This window comes from Stegastes partitus, unplaced genomic scaffold, assembly GCF_000690725.1.
Source record: "Stegastes partitus isolate 25-593 unplaced genomic scaffold, Stegastes_partitus-1.0.2 Scaffold1777, whole genome shotgun sequence".
Lineage (NCBI taxonomy): Eukaryota > Metazoa > Chordata > Actinopteri > Pomacentridae > Stegastes > Stegastes partitus.
In genome coordinates, this window is record NW_007579508.1 from 78,973 (window position 1) to 99,217 (window position 20,245).

Sequence of the window (20,245 nt, forward strand, 5' to 3'; positions counted from 1 at the left end):
TTAAGACACACACTGTAACAGTGTCTCCAGCGTGTGTTGTGTATCTATAGGTGTTCTAGAGAGGCAGCCAGGGAAATATTTTCTGCAAGTACAAGTTTTATTTATCCTCACCATGTCACAAGGAGATCATTACTGTCATCTAGTCTATCTTTAAGACTAAGACACAAAAACACTTCCCTATAGAAACAAACAGTACTACATGAAGAATTCACTTAAACACAATAGATCTAATTGGACAATTCGCCCATTTTTGAGTCTGTGTTTATTTAGCGTGCGTGTACCTGGGAGAAGGGCTCGTCGTCCGAGCTGGGGAAGTCATACTGGTTCAGGTCCTTGGCGTTGAAGACAACAGGACCTGGATGGTGGGGAGCGCCCGACGAAAGAGGGAGCACCTTCTGCTTCTTCTCATACTTCCTCTTCTGCCGAGGAACTTCCGTCTTCTCGGGCTAGAAGGAAAGAGGAGATATTTAAACACTGCAGCGGGAGACCTTTACACACACCTTCAGAGAGTGCTGCCCAAGAGCGATCCTTAATCTTGCACAGTACTCTTCTTAAAATATTCTGAATATTACTTTTACAAAATGCCCTATTTTCACTAGAATTTCTTGGCTGCATTTTAAGCAGGTTAGTGCTTAAAATGTGTGCGCTTATAGTGGTTAAAAATGCGCATTATCTTCCAAAGCCCAAGACCAAAACTGTATAGTACACTTAAAGGTAGAATTGTGAATGACAATAATTCTGCACAGAAATAACTTTAATTTCTGTGTTATCAGACGTATATTCAAAGGTTTAGTTCAGTTCCAAATAGAGGGCCTCACCTTGGACTTGTAGTCTTTGAGGTCCATGTGGTCCTGGTGTCGGTACTGGTTAGTTAATGGGACCAGGGGAATGATCTGCGGCCTCACCAGCGCCCGTTCAGCCAGAACCTCTGCCATCACCTCTCCACCAAAGTCTGACATGACATTTCTGGGAAAAAAGCACAGGAGATTTGTTCAGGTTCAAACGTCTACACATTTCAGATTACTGTACTTTGCACAGTAATTTTTTACCCTTAAATGAATACAATAGAAAAAAGGTGTCAAACAGCAAAGTATCCTATAAAAAAGAAGCTTCTATTGTTCTTTCATAGTGGCTCACCTTTCTCCTTTGCAGTGCCAAGCTGTTCTTTCTACCCTGTCAGCTTGCTGTCAAACTGCTTTGCTTTATTTCTAAACCACCACGCTGTTCGTGCAGGCTTACCTCTTCTCGAAAATCTCCAGTGTGAGGTGCAACAGCTCTCTCTTGCTCTTTTCCCTCCTCTTGATCATTTCCAGGATGGTGACAGCTCGGCTGAGATCCCGACGTAGCTTCAGCATCTTCTCATAGGACGCCTCGTCATTCTTACGATTCTGAGGGTTAAAGTAAAACACAAAATAAATCAGAAACACCTACAATAAGGGCAAGTGACAAAGTATAACTTCAGCCCTTGAATGTTTCGAGCGATGCACTGAATTCTAATTACAACCATATCATTAGCAATTAAAATAACTCTTTAAATTACAGTTTAATTTATGTTAATTGAATGCTGAAATCAACATATGGCCTTTTTTTTTTTTTTTTTTAGCAGTTATAAAGTTGTGGGGGAAAAAACCCCCAATAGGTTTTAAGATCATAAAGTTAAGATCAAGACTACATTCTTTCAGTGACCACTTGGTGGCATATACATCCTTCACATGAGGGTCGAGAGCAAACGATAGTCTCATGAAGTCACGATTCTCTACAGTATTCAGCTGTTTAACATCACTAAATTAGGAAAATAATGAGCTGGAATTGCTGTCAAATGAAAGTTTATTTTAAAGAAGTCATTGCTATTTAATCCCTGCTGTGGGTTAGAAGGGTAGTTTATAGTTGTTTTAATTAAGCTCATACAGTGATGAACTTGTGTGCATGCAAACATTTCAGGGACTTTGTCGTCAGTCACCAGATCAAACAGAAGCACAGCTTGTGAAGCAGACAGAACAATTTAAAAGCAGACTGGATCTCACTTCACTCTGTGGGGACGGACAGCATCAGTAAAAGCTGCACTGACTGTCTGACACGGTGTTTAACTGGTGCTTCACCGCTAAGTTCAGGTACTTTTCTTGTTATGTGCTGGTAGCGTCTGATACATTCTTTTGTCAGCCTGTCACAATGAGGTATAGAGAAGTCAAAATCACAGGTTTGGCACGTATCGTGTTGACAGTACAACAAAACAGTTCTAGCTAATCTGGCCAAGTCTGACAAAAGACAGTGACACAGTGAAATTTAATCACTGTGTGAAATTTATGGAGGAAATTGGCCAATCATGGCGAGATATTTCCTTGAACAATGTGTGAGAATGTATATTTGTGTGTCCTCTTTGCCAGAGAATCACAATGAATCTCTAAATCCCACCTCAATCCCTGCAACAGAGCAAACTAAATTAAAATTCTATCAATACTCAACTGACAAATCCCACTTAATAAAAGAAACAATCTGCAAGGATCTGGATGTTTAGAAGAAAACCTTCTGTGTCCCAACGTACCCCAGACGGTTGACTGCACAGGGAGGGATCTGGTATGAACCGCAGCCACATGCAAGCTGCCAATAAATAAACACAAATTAAAACTACTGACCTTCCTAGTTTGCATCTTTTCGGTGCGCCGTCGGAAGGCCACGTAGGGGTCACTGGTGCTGGAGCCGTCTCGTTTCTCCTGCTTGACGTTGGGGATGAGAGAGTTGGCTTTGCTGTTTTTCCTCTTGCGGCTCCAGTAGTCGAAGACCTCCTTGATAAGCTCGTCATCCTCCTTCAGCAGCAGTTTGGCCTCAGGAAGACTCACGAGCTAAGAGGTACAAGCAGGAGATGCATTTTGATGAATAAGACAAAAAGTTGCACAGTAGTGAGGTTGACCAATGTCTTAACAAGGAGTTTAATGCTGATGCTACCTCATAATTGGCTTCAAACTTGTGTTACCACGTTATGAACGCAGAATCATTATTTTTCAGATGGTTGATCTCACTTTTTGCAAGCTCATTGTGTTTTAGTGTGTAGGGTATTTTCATGGGCCTTTAATTACAGCTGGCTGTGTTTGGAGGCAGATGGAGAAGAACGGTGCTGACCTGCTGTCCACTGCCTTTCTCCAGCCGGTCAATCATCTCCTCAAACTGCAGGAAGGTGATCTCCATCTTCTTTTTCAGCTTGATGACAAAGGCCTCATCGTCTGAGTCCAGGTCATAGTCTGGCTGCTCTGTGTCCAAGCTGAAAGCTGCAGGCAAAAGGTAAAATTCATGAGTAAAAGCCACCACGTGCAGCAATAATATATAAAAAAAAAACATAGCCTGTTTCTAGCAAAGTTCATGTGACCTCACTGCTTAACAGGTATGTTGAAACACCAAAGTCTGACTTTCAGTGATCAGAGTCTTACGAGACCCCGACAAGCCTTTATTCATGAAAGCAAAGCAGAAAATAAAAAACAGCCGACAACAGTCCAGTGTCACTGTGTTGCTAAAGAGACAGATAACAGGAGATGGTTCCTCTCGGTGATGATTTTAAATGCAGATGCTTGCATGTCAATGACTGTCAAATGCACTTTGTAGCTCAAGTGACATTTTCGAAATTAACTATTTTCATAATTGAATAATGAGTCTGATTTGTCAAAAGAGAATAAAAGTCAAAATTCTCAGTCATTCTTATTTCATTTTAATATTTCTTTGGTCTTTTTCTCATCTATGAACTGACTATTTTTGGACTGTGGACAGAATAAGGCGTTTCAAGATGTCATCTTTGGCTTTGGGAAACACAGATTGAAATTTTCCAGCATTTTCTGGCATTTATGGACCAAAAAAGCAATTGATCAACTGAGAAAATAACTGACAGGTTAATCGACACAGAAAATAATAGCTAGTTACAGCCCTAATCCTCAAACAAGCCAGTTGAGCAACAAAGAGAGAGAGAAAGAGTGCTGCAATGTCACATATCCAATGTACAGAGTGTTGTATTTGGTACATCGTCTAAGTAACACTGTGTCCACCATAGAGGCACAGTTACATGTACCCAGCAGCCCATATTTAGAAGTCTTCATTAAATTATTCATACTTTATATGTGACTATTTTAAAGAAAGGATTTTCATCACTGTGGCAGACCTCGGACACCATTCAATACCAGACAGATGACACTGTTCAAATACTGCAAACAATGAAACAGATTAATCATGTTGCTAATTGATGCATTTCAAGTTTTTGGTCAAACTCAAACTGCAAATGATGTGCATCCCTTTCTAATACAGCCACAATATTACCACTGGACAAATCAGATGGTACAAACCAGAGTGATGCCTGGTTGTAAAAACACACAATCAAACCATAACAAAGCAAAACAGCTCTGATCCAAACTAAATATCCGCTGCAGTGTTTAGTTGACAGGAAGCTGAGGGAAACTGTTCACTCCATAAAGCCTGACCTGGATGTCTGAGAACCTATTGTTACGCAGTTTGGGATGAATACCATTTGAATGGTGCAGGAGAACAAAAAGGAGGTTTTGCAGACTACAAAAACCACCTACGCTTTAACTTAAGATGCAGACAACAGGGACACATTCCCAAAAGCTCATGTCTGAGCCCCACTGAACAACCTAAGAGTTAAAATGCTCCTAACATTTACTCTGTTAGAAAAAAGATAAAGTGAGCCAACTCACTGAAGGGAGACTGTTTTGTTCCAATGCAGCTGAACCTGTCATATTACAGGCCAGGCTTAAACCCAACAAAAACGTGCTGCAGCTCCATTCTGCGTCAAATAAAATACTCAATTATCAACACAGCACTAACAGCACACAGTTAACGAGCATAAATGAACGCTTTAAGAAGGCAGCGCGACCAGCAGCTGTTGGACATGATGGTTGGGGAGGCGCTGGATGATTATCAGGCTTAATTACATCAGATTTGCCCTTTTCAAACAACTGGAAGGAATGACTGGAACTAAAGAGCAGTAAGGATTATCTGGGTGTTTGTTGTGGAGTGTTTATATAGGAAGTTGTGACCAACCCTGTCCATCTCTCCCTCCCGTCTTTTAGTTAAGGAATCAATTAATAAATTCTAAAAAAAAAAAAAAAATGCACTTTAGTTTATATTTTATTGCTATTTTATTATTCATATTACCTTTTAACTTTCCTTGTGACACATTAGCTGCTGCAAAGACGATGCCAAACGAAATTTTGCCATATTTCTTGTACGATGACAACAAAGCTTCTTCTTCAATTGTTATTTAAACATCAGCGTACCTGAATCTATTTCCATTCTCAGTAACAATGCTGCGTAAGTTGACCCCCGCCACTACGATTAAATTCACATCACTGTGTTGGCCTCAAGGCTGAGATTGACCAAAGACACCAGACAATTTAATACAGTCTACGTTAACATGTATATAAAAGCTAATAATGCAAACAAGTCAGGAAAGTTTCAGTATATGTGACCCGTTGCACTTTCCTGACAGTCTGGTGTGAACATATTCCTGACTTAACCAAGACAGTCATGTCCAACCATGTCAGATTAATTTAAATCAACACACTTCCCGTCCAACTCTAAACAACTGCCTGAAAACTTACAGCCAGTGGCCCTTGTGTTTTAATTCAGTCTCAAAGCAAGAATCATGTCTGCCGAAATTAAATTAAGTTAGCTGCCATCAAGCATGCACAGCTACTGTACTTGCAATTATAGAAGAAACAATATGCAGGTCAAACACGCATGTTGCTGCTTCAGCTATAAAATGAGAACAACGGTTTAGATTTAATTAAAGCGAGTCACTTTGATCTTGAGATGCCAATTGTGTATGACAGAGGGGACGTATGGTTACTGACGAGAGTAAAACCGCAAGCTCACTCTCAGTTTTTCATTTTAAAATTCAGCGTCTTTGTGCACTGGATTTGACTGGGTTCCCCCCGAGCACCAAGTGAAATCACAGCTGAAGTTTTACAGCTGAAATAACACAGACGAAATAAGACGACACACTGTATTTGTAGGATTTCATATATTTTTGTTCAAACACCGCATCTTCAAGAGCTAAAAAGGATCTAAGCTGAATTTTTCACACATTACAAACTGTCTAGACCTCTGAGAAAACCCTGAAATTAGTCTGACAGCAGTTTGACAGGACAAAACATCTGCCATTTCAGCTTTCAACTGATAACAGTGTCTGTATTTAGGGTACAGCAAATTGCTTCTCTTTGAGAAACAATTGTGGCAACTACTTGTGACACACACAAGGTTACTGAACTAAGCAATCTAGCAAACTCATTTCCTTTGATATCATTATTGAACTGGGCAATCTCGCAAACTCATTTACTTTGACGAACACGACAACTCGGTAAAAGCTCAGAGAACGTGAGGACGTGCTTAAAGCCAGCAAATGGATGAACAGCTTTCAGAAACATGGCGTCTCTTTCACAACCTGTGAACTTGTGAGTCATTGAACGGGATCGCTTTTATAACCTTTTATGCGACAGTCAACGTTCTGTATCCAGGAAACCTCATCATCAACTGTTACGCTTTCAATACAGCCCGGGTTTAAATATCAGATAAGGTCACCTTCCCTTGTAGTCACAGGAGAAAAACTCTTCATACACTTCTCTATAGCCCTAAAGTTAATATAATAAAACGATACTAGTCTGAAGTGACAATTCTCAAATAACAGCACAAGTACACTGATGTGAAATTCTCCACTCATTACTGCGTGCAATTTTGGTCAAAAGCTCCCAAGTGTAATTTAAAGCATACAAAATAATTGAGGGGAACACTATTATAGCCCAACGAACACAACTGAGGCCCCTAATTTGCGACATCACACTCAATTTTCTCTGCTTTCTGCATCACATATTTTGCCATTAGGAAAATCCACTTACGCTGTATGTGAATTAGCTGCTTTGGCATCTTGTAGTCCCCAGGGTAGAGGGAGTCGTAGTAGGTGATGTTGCTCTCCGCCTCAGGGACCGGGATGACCATGTTGTCCCGCTTCTCGCCATAGACCTGCTGTGCCGAGATGGCCCGCTGGAGATGGTGTTCCTACAGACACACAGATGGAGGTGAGACAAATGGACCACAAAGTATGGTTGTACTCTTTTCTAAAGCATCAGGCTTATATGAAGGTAGCACACAGGATAAAAAGGCTGGTGCTTTTTTCCACAACAGACATGAAAGCAATAAAAAAAGATTTTAGAACCACTTTAATACGGCATGATATTCCTCAGCTGAGCGCATTCATAGAAAAGATGCAGAGTTTCACAAATTCTCCAAGAACTGAAACAATCCAAAACTGTACAAACTGTCCTGGCAGATAATTATGACAAATATGACTTTACTGCAAATGTATCTGTATCACTGTGTTGGTCTATACATGTGAAAGATGATGTCCAGGTTTCATTAAGCTTAAACAAAGTCCACATGTCAGTCCAGCTTTGGACATATTCTGGTCACAATTTGAGAAGAAAATGGATACACACAAAGATGCTTTGCATATGGATATACAAGAATGATAATCAAGAGTTCGATCCAAACCAATTCCAGATTCTCTAATCCATCAAAATTGTGTGTCTCTGAGATTTTCTATTCCTTTTATCAACGCCAGTATATTTTATTACACATCTGCACTGCAAACCAATGACATCCAACCCCTCTGCAGTTAAATCAGTGGAGCTTTTTCCCACACCTGAGACACATGCATATAATATTTTTCCTACTGTTTATACACTATTTTCAGACTGGGAAATACTAAAACAGTTGTGCCAATATCAAAAACCTTTGCAGTCCCAGGTGTATTTCCCAGCACACAGAAAACTGATGAGGAATCAATAAAAGAATCCATGCATGGGACTGATAAGCAGATAATGGCACCGGAATCAATAAAATCCTGTCAATTCCCATCCGTACTCGTCAGCCACCAGGGCATGAATGAGACGATAACTTGAGTGTGAAAGAAACCGCTTACGCCCATCAGCTAATGCAAGAGTGACTTAACTAAGGCTTCCCGTCATTTAGAAGATCTAGTTAATACTGAACCTTTCGAGAGCAAAGCAGCCAGGGACAAACTCTCACCAAGGGCTCTAGCAAACTATACAATCTGAAACAACTATTCACAACTTAAAAAACATCTGCAATAAAATAAAGCATTACCAAGCAAAAACACATCTGGTATGCTCCGTCACTCTAAGGGGAAAGAACACGCTGATTCATGTAGATGTGCAGTTTGTAAACCTTCAAACTGAGATGCGACAGACAACTGATGAACATTTGGCATCCAGACCTTACGACAACCTCTAAAAATAACACCAAGCACAGGCAACACAGGACTGCTTGTGAAAACAGAATGAGTTTTCACAATCATCTGTATTTTCCTACAGTCAGTAAAGCCAATCTAGCAGCACAGCTGCTGTCATTAACCAGTAATTTCGCTCATTTTAGCAGAAAGACACAAACAAGAACAACTATACTGTGAATTTAGCTGCATTAAAACAGAGCACATGTGATGACAGGTAGCAGGGAAGCACGTCTCCGATTCCACACACAAAAAGTAATTCTGCTGCCCATATGCCGAGAAGACATTAGTGACGAATACATCCTAGAATTGAAAACTAAGTTTAATTCAACTGTAAATAGTTACTGGCATTTATATGGATTCAGAAGTGTGTTAAGAGAAAGAAAGAAAATTCACACAGACAACAAGTAAAATAAAGAGAGTAACCGACAATCATCTCACAGCTGGATGCTGTAAGATGAGCAGATAAACTATGGATCAGATTATACGGCATACTTGTCAGGACAGTCGATTGAAAAGGATTGCAACCAGGTGAATTAACTTCTGATAATATTCCTTAATATCAGAGGTTAAAAAAAACAAAAAAAACTAATGAGCAATGTGACTGCCAGTCAGCACGAAACTACAAGAAAAGCCTACGACACCTGACACCACCCTCCGTGTCAAGGTTTTGAACAATGAACCTTTCAGTTTGTAAGCTTACATCTCAATAAATGCCAGAAATTACTGACTGGCCCTTGAATGAGAAGTAAGAACTGGGCAGGAATCTAAACTGCCATCCAATCGCCATCATTTATAAAGCACAAACACTGAGGACAAAACTTGACACTGTTTTTGCCTCCAACGTTTTGTCATTTAGCCTTATCTACCTGCCACCAGCGAGATGAGCGCTCGCCGTTGCCAAGCTTGCTGAGGGGGAATATGCTGGAAGGCAGGCAGACAGGCTGCAGGGCTGACTAACTGGTTTGCTGGCGGGCTGTTTGTCTGAACAGTCCCAGTCAGTCGTAGTAGTAGACCCTTTGGCCCAGATCTGGGCATTGAGCCACTGGCAGGCAGTCTGTCAACAAGGCAGCATGCTGCCGGCCTCGTACAGCAGCTCTCTGGAGAGAAGGTGTGTGTTTATTGTTTTCCCTGCGGCTGTCAGACACACAAGGGTAGCAGGGAGGAGGCGGCGACATGGGGAGGATATTTGTGCCTGGGGAAGCTAGACAGAGTGAGTGAATGAGTCAGAAAGAAAGCGTGTGCATGCGTGTGTGAGCTTAACACAACAAGCGCAGCACTGTGAGAGCGCCACTGGTCCGTTATGAAAAACAACTGACTTCACCTACTGCCAAAAAACAATCACTAGTAAGTCAGTCATGGCACAGTTACTGTTACAGAGGACGAAGTATTGAACAGCTTCATTCAGATTCAGTTTGTATAGTCAGCATTGTAAAACACATAGCACTCCCAGTGTGAGTCTGAGTTACACAGTAAGGCCCTTGCACTGACTGAACTTTAAGCTCTACCAGCTAGATCTCATCTTGTTTGCTAGCATTTTATGTTCAGTATTTGTGGCCAGCTTCTTTCTAAATATTGATCCTGATGTGAACATGGTTCATACTGTGATGTATTACATGGCTTTAATGTTTAAATACAAGAGGTTTTGCTGACCATGTGGTTCACAATGTACCGCACAATTTTAGGTTGTAGTATTTTCATACATTTGCTGACCTTATTAAGTGAAGCAACAATTGAGAAACTCCTTTAACCCTATAGCAGCACTGCAATCCTTATTAGTATTATCAGTACTAAGGTGCATCTTCTGAAGGATTACCAGTTCAGAAGCCACATTATATTCAATATGTTATTAATGCTTAGTGCTTCACATGAACTAGATTTTGTCTTAACATAAGCTGCCCATGGTACCATATGATGCCACAAAAAAGACTGGCTGCTTATAAGAACAGGAACATAAGGAGGGAAAACTGCTTTCACTATGTTCAATCAGTCAAGCATGAAGCTTCTAAGAAAGACGTAAAGCACAAATGAACACAGCAGAAAACCAATGTTGTTCAAGCAAGTCGGCAAGCTTTTCAATCCTACATGGTTTCTATACTTGAGGCCTTGACATTGTCACTGAAACCTTGAAGAAACAAAGTGACGTTCTATTGCATTCAGTGCATTCTATACGGTTCCATACGGTCGGGTATTATTTCATACGAAACACAAAGGCTGACAAGAAACCTTTTAAGTTTCTACTGCTGCCATGGAAACTGACATCAGTGTTTGAATGCTACAATAATTGTTTTCTTTTTGATAAATTTGTAGTTATTTACACACGACCACCAAATCACCAAATTCTAACTACGTCCAAGAAATGGTAATCAAACATTACTCATTGTGCAACAACATTAATGTTAGCAATTCTCAGAAAGGACATTTATTCTTAGTGACCGTTTTGTGTTATCATTACCAGCACTGACATGTGATCACACAACAGGCTTACAAGCTACAACTCGGCTAGCACGATGTCAAAAACGTCAAGCGTCTGGAATGATTTGGGAATTTGCCAAAATAACCCTCAAAAAACCAAAGAAAACTGGCATTTTAAAAATACATGAGTTTAAAAAAATCCCCTGAAAACTGTAAATAACAGGGGTTGACTTGGCTAGCTGTGTATCGTAACAACTACTTCTATACAATATGAAACAATCACACTGAATGCATCCCTCTCATCAGCAAAAAGTAATTGGTTGTCATGGCTACAGCAATTTTTCAATAATAATTTAAAAAAAGGATGTCAGGAAAGTAAACTTTATAATAGCCAACCTTCACAATACCATCATGATCCTGGCACACATTCCTGACATCCTAAGTCTACTGTATTAAATCCATACTATCGTGTCCCACAGCACTGTGTTAATCGCCACCATTTGGACTTTTGGGACTAACAATATCCTACACAGCCTGTTATACCTCAGGCAAGAGCTTGTATTTTACATTTATCGCGCCATGTGGTCTTGCGATCTGTTCTGAGATGCAGCTACTCCCTGAGCTACAGAAGCTGCTGAGGATAAGCCTTTCCGTTTTATTCTCAGTGCTTCCCCAAGGCACCTGCATTCAAAACTGCAAACCTTAACACATTCAACCTGTCTGTAGCATTTGCTCTGACCTCCTGTGTACCTGCACACTTGCGTAACCTTCATGTTCTCATGCGATTCCCACTGAGTCATTCCCCCAGCGAATGCCTAAACCTCCCTCCACATCAACTCCCTGCGGCCTTTTCCACAATGAGGGGGAAAAACTCATAAAACCAAACAGCCTCGAGCAAAAAGCACGTCAGCTGCCAAACCTAATCAAGCAACGCGTTTGTTTACTTTCCCGGCCGTGGCTATTTGCCTGACAATAAATAGACTCAGATTGAGGTGAAGAGTCAAAACACAGAGCGCTGAGCTGATGCCCTCACACACTTGCACTCTTGGTCTCGCTTTCTCACATATACACACCAGTCCAGAAATAGCCTTCTAAAATGACCACATCGATCACTGTCAAGTCTGCTGAGCCAGCCAGAGCCTCCTCCACCTTCTCCAGTCTCGCCTCTGACAGCTACTGTCCCAGACACTGTAAATGCCACTTAACATGATGGACAGCCGAAGGGGATAGTCTGGTGGGGCTGTCGAGGGATGCATAGCTACAGTACAAAAGTAGTTTTATGCACTGCGTGGGAGAGGGCGATTTTTAACACCCAGTGTAAGTGGAGTGGGAAATTAACGGAAGCCATCAGACTGTGCTTTTGGCTGCGCTCGGTAGATTTGAACTCTGCCAGGCAGTTTGTAAAGTCACAGACTATGAATTGAGCAACTTTCCATTCCACAAATTAGTATGGCTGGGAAAATAAGATTGAGGCAAAGTAAGTTGTTTTTTTTTTTTTTTTTATAACTTGGGTGCAGGCCCACAGTTGCACAATAACACAGCGAATCAAATTAATCACAAACAGGCAACGCACATACTCCATCCGTGGGTCACAAACTGAAAAATTCCTTAGTTCACTGGTCATTCTCAGGAGCTGCTCCAACTGAGGCTTGCCTAGCTGGCAAACTTTCTACGGAGCTGGACGGACAAAACTGCCTGGAGGGGGGGTGTTAATTTACCCACACTGCCCACATTCACGTCAATACAACACTGCAAACAGTAAAAGGAAAAGTGAGAAACGGCTGACACTGGCCTCTTTCAATTTCACGCATGTAGACTGCACAGACTTTGGACAGGTGACATGCCCCACATTCCCACCCAGCAAGGTCACGCTGTGAGAAACTGGTGGCCCGCCAGAATGTGTGTCTGTTGGTGTGTGTTTAAGTACAAGAACTGTGTCTGGCAAAGACACAAACACAACAGATGCCTGTGGGTTCCCACCAGGGCCGCAGACACTGACCTCACTTTCACCCAAATGTAAACACAAGACAAAGTGTCTGGCCCAAAACAAACAAGCTGCACGTGCTGCAGGAATTTTAGCAATGACGGCTCTTTAGTCGAGCCATGCTACATGCACACTGCCTGTAAATTACAAAACCACATGTTAGACTGAGATATGACATTTCAAAGGCAAGTCAAACAGAAAGTAAGACTTGTGCACACTTAATGGCTTAGTAAGCAGAGATAAACACACTGTACCAAATAGCTTAAACCTACAAGTTGCTCTGAGGTCTGAGTTGAACAGCTCACTGTTAAAAGCTTTCTATTAGAGAGTCAGGAAGTGCAGCGACACCACCACATTAACCATGCAGACCACTCAACACTGAGTGGGTTGTCACTGTGGTTATGATGGTGGAAAGTGAAACAAGAAAGCTGATGTTTCCTTAGAACACTTTCAGAATCGTATTGAAAATCAATTCTGAGCTTTCACTTAGTGGGTCAAATGTGTGTCCAGAAAGGTCAGGCACTATTCCCACTGTAGATCAATGGGCATCCCTGGAGAGGCCCAAAGAAATGCTCACACATACAGTACAACTTAGTGCAAATTGGACAAGTTACAGTATCTACCAGCACTGACTCAAAAACACATTTCCAACTTGAGTCTGACACAGGAATTCATATCAGACAGCTCCGAACACTTAGCGGTTGGCATGTAGCGGGCCTTGGCCTACCTCTTATGATAATATGACTATTACATAACGAGCACTCCAGCTGAGCAGAGCACAGACTTTGAAGTGACAGCAACCCCCCTCCTTCCCGCCGCCCTGGTCTCCTCCAGAGCGCCACGTGCCGCTGGTCTGCCAGCCTGCTGTGCCATCTGACACACTGAACCCATGACACCCAGCTTCCACAAGGCTGGCTGCAACACACTTCCAGCGGATAATGAAAAGTATCCGCCGCAGACGCCCGTAGTGTTATTCCCCATTCACTTGCCCTTATATTTGAACATTAGTCAAGACTGCTGGGTCAGCTGCAAAGCAGAATCCTTGGAGAAGCCGATATGCTGCTTAATGGAAGCAGAATAAGGGCCTCACTGTGTCAGACTGTTGTATAATAAATGACATGAAAAGAAGAGAAGAACAAGAAAATCCCCAAAGGGTGCATCTAGTTTACAAACACCCCCTACATCCTACAGAATGATAGCAGCCCTGTGGGATGCAGCACAAGCAGAGGCAGGAGGCACACTTTGTTTATCTACCTGCCTCAGCTGCTGCTGCTTCCATAAACCGCAAACAAAACGTCACTTTCTCTGTCCGAATAAACAGCCAGAACACTGTAAGTAGTCCTTTTTAGATTGACAATTACAAAATGTAATCCTATCGGGGCAATCACATGTCAATACTGGGGAATCAGGGGGATGTTTATCAGAGAAAAACAGCTTTCCTGAAAAATGACAATTCAGTGTAAATAGATTGTTATATTACAAGAAATTACCTCAAGTTAGAAGAATATTAAATAATACCTGTGTGACAGCTACACAAATAAAATATAAGACTCAATACATTTATTTAGATGATGGTTGTAGTTGCTATACCTGAATGACAAACCTCATACATACACTCCATAGAACATACATAATGGGCTGCATCCTATGAGGACCAGTCCGTGACATAAAGTAGCACCAGCAGGATGCACCTTAACCCACACAATGCTGTGAGCAAATAAACATGCACAAACACATTTACTTTATCCATTCAACATGATATTCTCCCCCATGCATGGCAGCAGTGTTGACATTTCTGTCTGCTAGTGGCACAGATGCCACATAATCTGAAACCACTAGCTCCCCCTTGCCCTGGTCCTCTGCAATTACGCCAACACAAGGCCCCGTCCTGACAGACGAGACAAAATGTCGGAATTGCTCAAGTCACATGACTCCTTTGTACTCAGAAAATCACCTCACGCATAAATATGCCGGCAAAACCGAGCGATTTTATCCAATAAAGCCTCGGCGGGTCCCCGCTTTACCCAAACATCCGTCCGAGTCCCACATATGTGCCGTTTGCGACAGAAATCCGTCGTGTTTCTCCTGAGAAAATTGGCGGCCATTTTGTGAAAGCTTGCGCAGAAAAAAAAGAGGGACGCCTGTGATCGTGTAGAAAATAAAACAAAGCGTATATTTTCACATTTTTTCAAACGGTTAAAGCATACCGATTCCTCTTCTTTCTCCATCCCCGTAGGCATCTGCGGCACTGCCCGGTTAATTGATGCATATTCGTGTAGGTCGGGTAAATCCTCACAACGGAAGACGGGTAGTGGCTTGGAAGCGTCCAGCGCCCGTGCCCGAAACGACAATTTACTCATTTTTCACAATTCGAGATGCAATATAAATCTATCCGATCTCCTAATATTCACAGCGGTACCGAGTGGAGCTTTCATGGATGTTTCTGTGCGCTTAGTCTCTACTCTAACGTTCGAATGGTGGTAGCTTGTATTTAGGGCGTCGCCAACGGAGCCGGGGGAAGGCCCGGATCTTGGTCGCTCTCTCTCGGACTGTTTTTTTCCGACGCTCCGCTCCCTACCGTTGGTTCAGTGCGCCATGGACAACATGGCGGACATTTAAAACTCTTTTGCTCTGTTTCGCTCGGAGCGGTCCAACCCCCAGTTCGCGGACCGACCATTCCCACACGGTCCCGAGCGCTTGCGCGTTGCGGGGGTGGGGGGAAGGGGGCATTTCTTGCAAACTAACTCCTCTCTGCACATCCAGATAAATTATTGAAATAAACACCGGCCCGGCCGAAATACACACCGCCAAAAATTTATACATACATATTTTTTAAAAAGTAATTAAAAAAAAAAACATGCGCCAATTAAAATGCATACATTAAAAACGTAAAAAAGAAAAAATGTATATTTCATGTGATGGAGGGAAATTGTGACATTATGCAAAAATTGATATATAATCATAATTTATAAGAGCAAAACAAACAAAATCCTATTTTTTATTTTGCAGTTATAACGAAAGCTACAAAGTTCATCAAATGTCTACAATATAAAAATAATATAAATAATCAACATAACTTCCACGTTTTCTCCCAAATCAAAGCTCTTTCATGCAAGTTTATTCTGTTCCATAAGTTTTAAAAAAAAAAGTGGTAAAATTGGTTTAATGAATATAGAAAAACAACCATAAAAACGCCTTAAAACGCCTCAAACTGTTGTTTTCTCCCCTCCCATCGAAACACACAAAACACCATAAACTACACAAATGAGTAATAAGTAAAATACAATTTCACTCTGCTGATTGCATTTGTGGTGCTTTCTTTTATTCTTCGGTTGAAAACTATCGGAGCAAAACCTTAAACCAACTGCAAGCCAAAGACTAAAATAACAGAGCGGTAACCACGTTCCAGCTAACTGAGCTGCAAGAAGTACTGAACCTTATCTATCACAGGTGATCTCTAACAACCCAGTCTGAACAAAAAATAAAAAGTTATTCCAGGTGAGGATGCTTCACCATATGAACAATGTCGCCCTCTGCTGGGCTGACTGGCAAAGGACCAAGTCACCAACATGTATGTTTGTATAAAGACACACTGCACACACAGTTTCTCTTGGTAATTGCATCAAAAACCACACACAGCACTACGAATTGGTTTATTATCCAATATGGGTGAATCCAGCTGTGCCAAACTCTTAAACCTGACCAAGTTAATGTCAGTAAAACTGGAATTTTGCTGCTGTAAAGATGAGCTGATGTGGAGTCTGACAGCGAAAATGTTAAAATATCAAGGTCAGAATCATATTTCACAACCACTAAAACACCTTACCTGGTGATGCTGATGACATTGTCTTTATCCAGGGTCCACCCAGGGAAACTGAGGCTTTCCTTTCATCATTAAATCCTTACACCGAGCCATGAGGACCTGCAAGCAAACCGACAAAAGCAACAAGTGCATTCAGCCAAAACCTCAGACCTGATGTGCCGAAACAGAAAAGTTTAAAGCAAAAGTCATCACGGCAACTCACCGAGTGGTGCGTGTGATTCAAACCACAAATAAGATTCAACTTAGATTTTCTGCTTAGTAATTAAAAGCAGGTTTAGGAGAGGTTTAGCTGGGTGGAGCAAAGACAAAACATGTGTCCACCACCTGATCATAATTGTCAGCAGAGGCGCCTGGTCTGGCCAATGACCACACACCTTGCTGTGAAAGTCTTTGTGCTGATGTTCTGGGATTTCCTGTTAAGTTCATGCATTTTGTTTGCAACCTCTCAACATTTTCATCATTATGTCATATTTTCTGCACCAATACATTACAGTTGCACAAAAGTTTTTAGGTTTTTTTTTTGCAATTGGATTTAGAGACAAGTTCTGGTAAAGTCAATGCTTCACGTAAAACATTTTATTTCAAAAGCTGCTATTATTACTTGGGCAATGTCAGTGAGACAGATAATTCCACCACTTTGGTCCGGTCTTAAACATCTCAACAATGCTCACATGCTTTACCATTTAATTTTCCATCTACGTTCATGTTCCTCAGAGGATGAATTCTCCTGCCTTTGACAAATCATCTGACCTTTCCTGTAACTCCACCAAAACATTGACATTTGTAGTTTTTTTGTAAAAAGTAAAATGAAATCTGTCATGTTTAAACTCCCCAGAAGATAAACCCCTAAGACTTTCATTATTTCTTCTTCTTCATCATCCAGAACCACCGGCAGGTCGAAGTTTCATTTATTCTGTGAAATATCTTGGCAGCTACGATACGTTTGCGTTCACAGCTCCAAAATGATGTGTTCTGATGAGGGGTGATCTCTTAACTCCAGTGCTGCCATTAGTTTTACTTTATTTTAAGAATAATTTAAGACATTTCTGCTTCTATTCACAGAAAACAGTCAAGAGGCAGACAGGAAATGGGGGGAGAAAGTGAGAGGAGATGCAGACTGAGACCTTGCCAGAGTTGAATTGTGACATTGCAGTAAAGTATTACACAATTTAGCTCCCAGGCCAACGTCAGGCTCAAACTCTTTGGTTTTGAATGAAATATATGGTAAACTATCGGATAAACTGCATGAAATTTGGTGCAGAATGTTTTTGATCCCCAGAGAATGAATTGCAATAGCTGCTTTGGCTGATGAGCAAACACCTGCAAAACTAAGGACATTTCTGTCAGCTTCAGCTCTCTTTGGTGCTAATTAGCAAATGCTAGCATGTTAACTGTGATGGTTCACATTTTAAGTGCTACATTTGAGCATGTTCACATTGTCTTTGTGCACATGTTAGCAAGCTGTTCTGACTCAGAGAGTGACTAGTTTGGCTGTACGTTTGTATGTCTTCTGAGTCAAATGATGTGTCATGCAAAATGGTTTATTAGTCATTTTGGTGACAAATGAAAAACTGCCACCAGAGTAAACCATCGGAGGTTTTAGTTACATAGTTAGATACTACTGGCACGTGCTGCTTAACATTTCTACTACAGCGTGTCTCTGAAGGAACTTGTCCTCCTGTAGATTTGAGTGAATGATCAATCAACTAAAGTACATTTACATTTATGAGCAGGGAGGTGCTGTAATATGCAAAGTGTTTTTATGGTTATGGGTGCAGAGGCACATGACACCACATTGAAGGAAACTGTATTTGAATATGGATCTGTTGGATAAATATAACTATCTGGCGTGGTTAAATAAAAACTATTTGCTTTTCTAATATCTTTACCTCATTTGTTGATTCCTCAAAGTTCCTTTTCATGTTAGCCCTATCTGTGGTTGAAGCTGTGACACGTAATTGTTGATCAATGCTTTTAAACCCCCAAGACCATGTCCTGAAATGTCTTGTTTAGTCCAAAACACAAATATATTCAGTTTACTGTCACAGACAAGTACAGACACCAGATAATGTTAAAATTTAAGAGGCTGGAGTCGCTGAATTTTGCTTTTTCTTTTCTTCTTTAAAAATGTTTCAAATACAGGAAACACTTGTGTTCAATTGTTTTATCTACTTTATGTTAAGATTTCAGACATAAGACATGAGCAATTTTCTTGCGCATCAGATTAAGGTAAATCATTTTTCACATAGTAAATCTGTTTGTACTTCATAGATTATCCAGTATCTTTGAACACTACATATTCTCTATACTACAGTCATTGCATATTATGTATTACAAATACTTTCAGTACTTTGCTCAAAGGCTTCAGTTTGTCTGAGGACTTTTGTAAATAGTTTCATTGTAATTTTCTCCAAAAGACCAACAGAGTAGCTATCTATCTGCAAAATATCTGCCAATTTATCTAAGAGTTAACACTTTACACAATCATTCATGGCAGCTCTATTTGTCATACATTATCTGTGAGGTGTCAGCAATATTGTGACTTTGTATATGTGTGTCTTAGCAAGAGTATAGTTCCTTTAGACATGTTTACCCGTTCTAATATCTGCCAGTTGAGCCCATTATAACAAGGTCATGTCTGCTTCAAATTAGGACGTTGGAACATACGTGCATGTTCCTGTGTGTTAACAGAAACAACACGCCTGCTTACATCCCCTGTGTAATGCAGTGACTGTTATACTGATGCCTGCTGTATGTTGATATTAGGCCGTACTGTACATAAAAGCCTTAAAATGTTCTTTTAATTGCAGATAATAAGAGAAAATGGCAAATAACTTGAGCCTGAGGACAAAAGCTGTACTGTCCTGTAGCTATGCAAAAATGATAAGAGCTGTAGTGAAATATTTTAGTCTTACAAGTTCATGACCTTGACATCTATACTCCTAAAACCCACAGAGATGCAATAAGGCCATCTCAACCTAAAAACAGTACTTTGATGCCTCACATACTTGCAGCTAGCATACAGAAGTGCCATGTGGGTGGGGTTTGCCCTACAATACCCAAAGACTTCAGACAATTACAGGAAACCTAATTTAACAGATTGGTCCGACTGATTTAAAATGTAGTGAATGCTACCCATCTGTAATCCTAAACAGGCTTTTACTAAGAATTATTAACTAACAATGACAGTAGTACAACCACGGCCAGTCACCGTGAAGCAGCTCCAATCCAAGCTCCATCTTCACAGGCAGGCCAGATCACTGTAAGGTCTTCCCCTGGGTGGGTGTCTTAGGAAGTGGAGGTTAGATAATACAGGGGATATGAGGGATACAGTGTGATCCAGACCCGTGCAGGCCAGGGCCAAGCAGTTCCCTGACAGACCACAGGAGCTGCCTGGCACTGTTCAGCCACACACCCTAAGCCTATGATCCACCAATGTTACATTTCCAACCAAGATGATGAAAAGCCCAAATAAGAAACGATGTGGAAAAATGACTTTGAGCCTCTTCAGCTCCGCCTTTAGCTGATTTGTCTGTCCTCAGTGAACCAGATCAGGTTTCCGACATTCTCATTTTTCCACTAATGTGACAACTACTGAATTAGATTTTTGTTTTCCACAATGAAAAATCATCTCCCTCGTTCAAATCGATCGATATCGCAGCGTGCTCCCTTCCAGGGCTGACAAAGTGATCAGGAACTTGTGGTTTTAGTGCTGAATTGCATC

At 41.1% G+C, this 20,245-nt stretch overlaps 1 protein-coding gene across 5 annotated transcripts in view; it reads right to left on the reverse strand.

The window, feature by feature from the left end:
- The window catches only part of LOC103372549 (enhancer of polycomb homolog 1-like), a 30,429-nt gene that overhangs the window by 9,752 nt on the left and 432 nt on the right, over nucleotides 1-20,245 (reverse strand). For 2 of the 5 annotated variants that reach the window (XM_008302216.1, XM_008302213.1), the window contains exons 1-7: nucleotides 14,906-15,809; nucleotides 6,891-7,050; nucleotides 3,118-3,263; nucleotides 2,634-2,840; nucleotides 1,240-1,388; nucleotides 819-966; nucleotides 282-446 (exon numbers count right to left, since the gene is read on the reverse strand). In XM_008302216.1, coding sequence (XP_008300438.1) covers nucleotides 282-446; nucleotides 819-966; nucleotides 1,240-1,388; nucleotides 2,634-2,840; nucleotides 3,118-3,263; nucleotides 6,891-7,050; nucleotides 14,906-15,058 — 1,128 coding nt within the window. In that variant the 5' untranslated portion in view covers nucleotides 15,059-15,809. Of the gene's footprint in view, nucleotides 1-281; nucleotides 447-818; nucleotides 967-1,239; nucleotides 1,389-2,633; nucleotides 2,841-3,117; nucleotides 3,264-6,890; nucleotides 7,051-14,905; nucleotides 15,810-16,524; nucleotides 16,621-20,245 lie in introns of those variants that run through there. The other 3 variants (XM_008302217.1, XM_008302215.1, XM_008302218.1) reach the window with 2 other exon arrangements.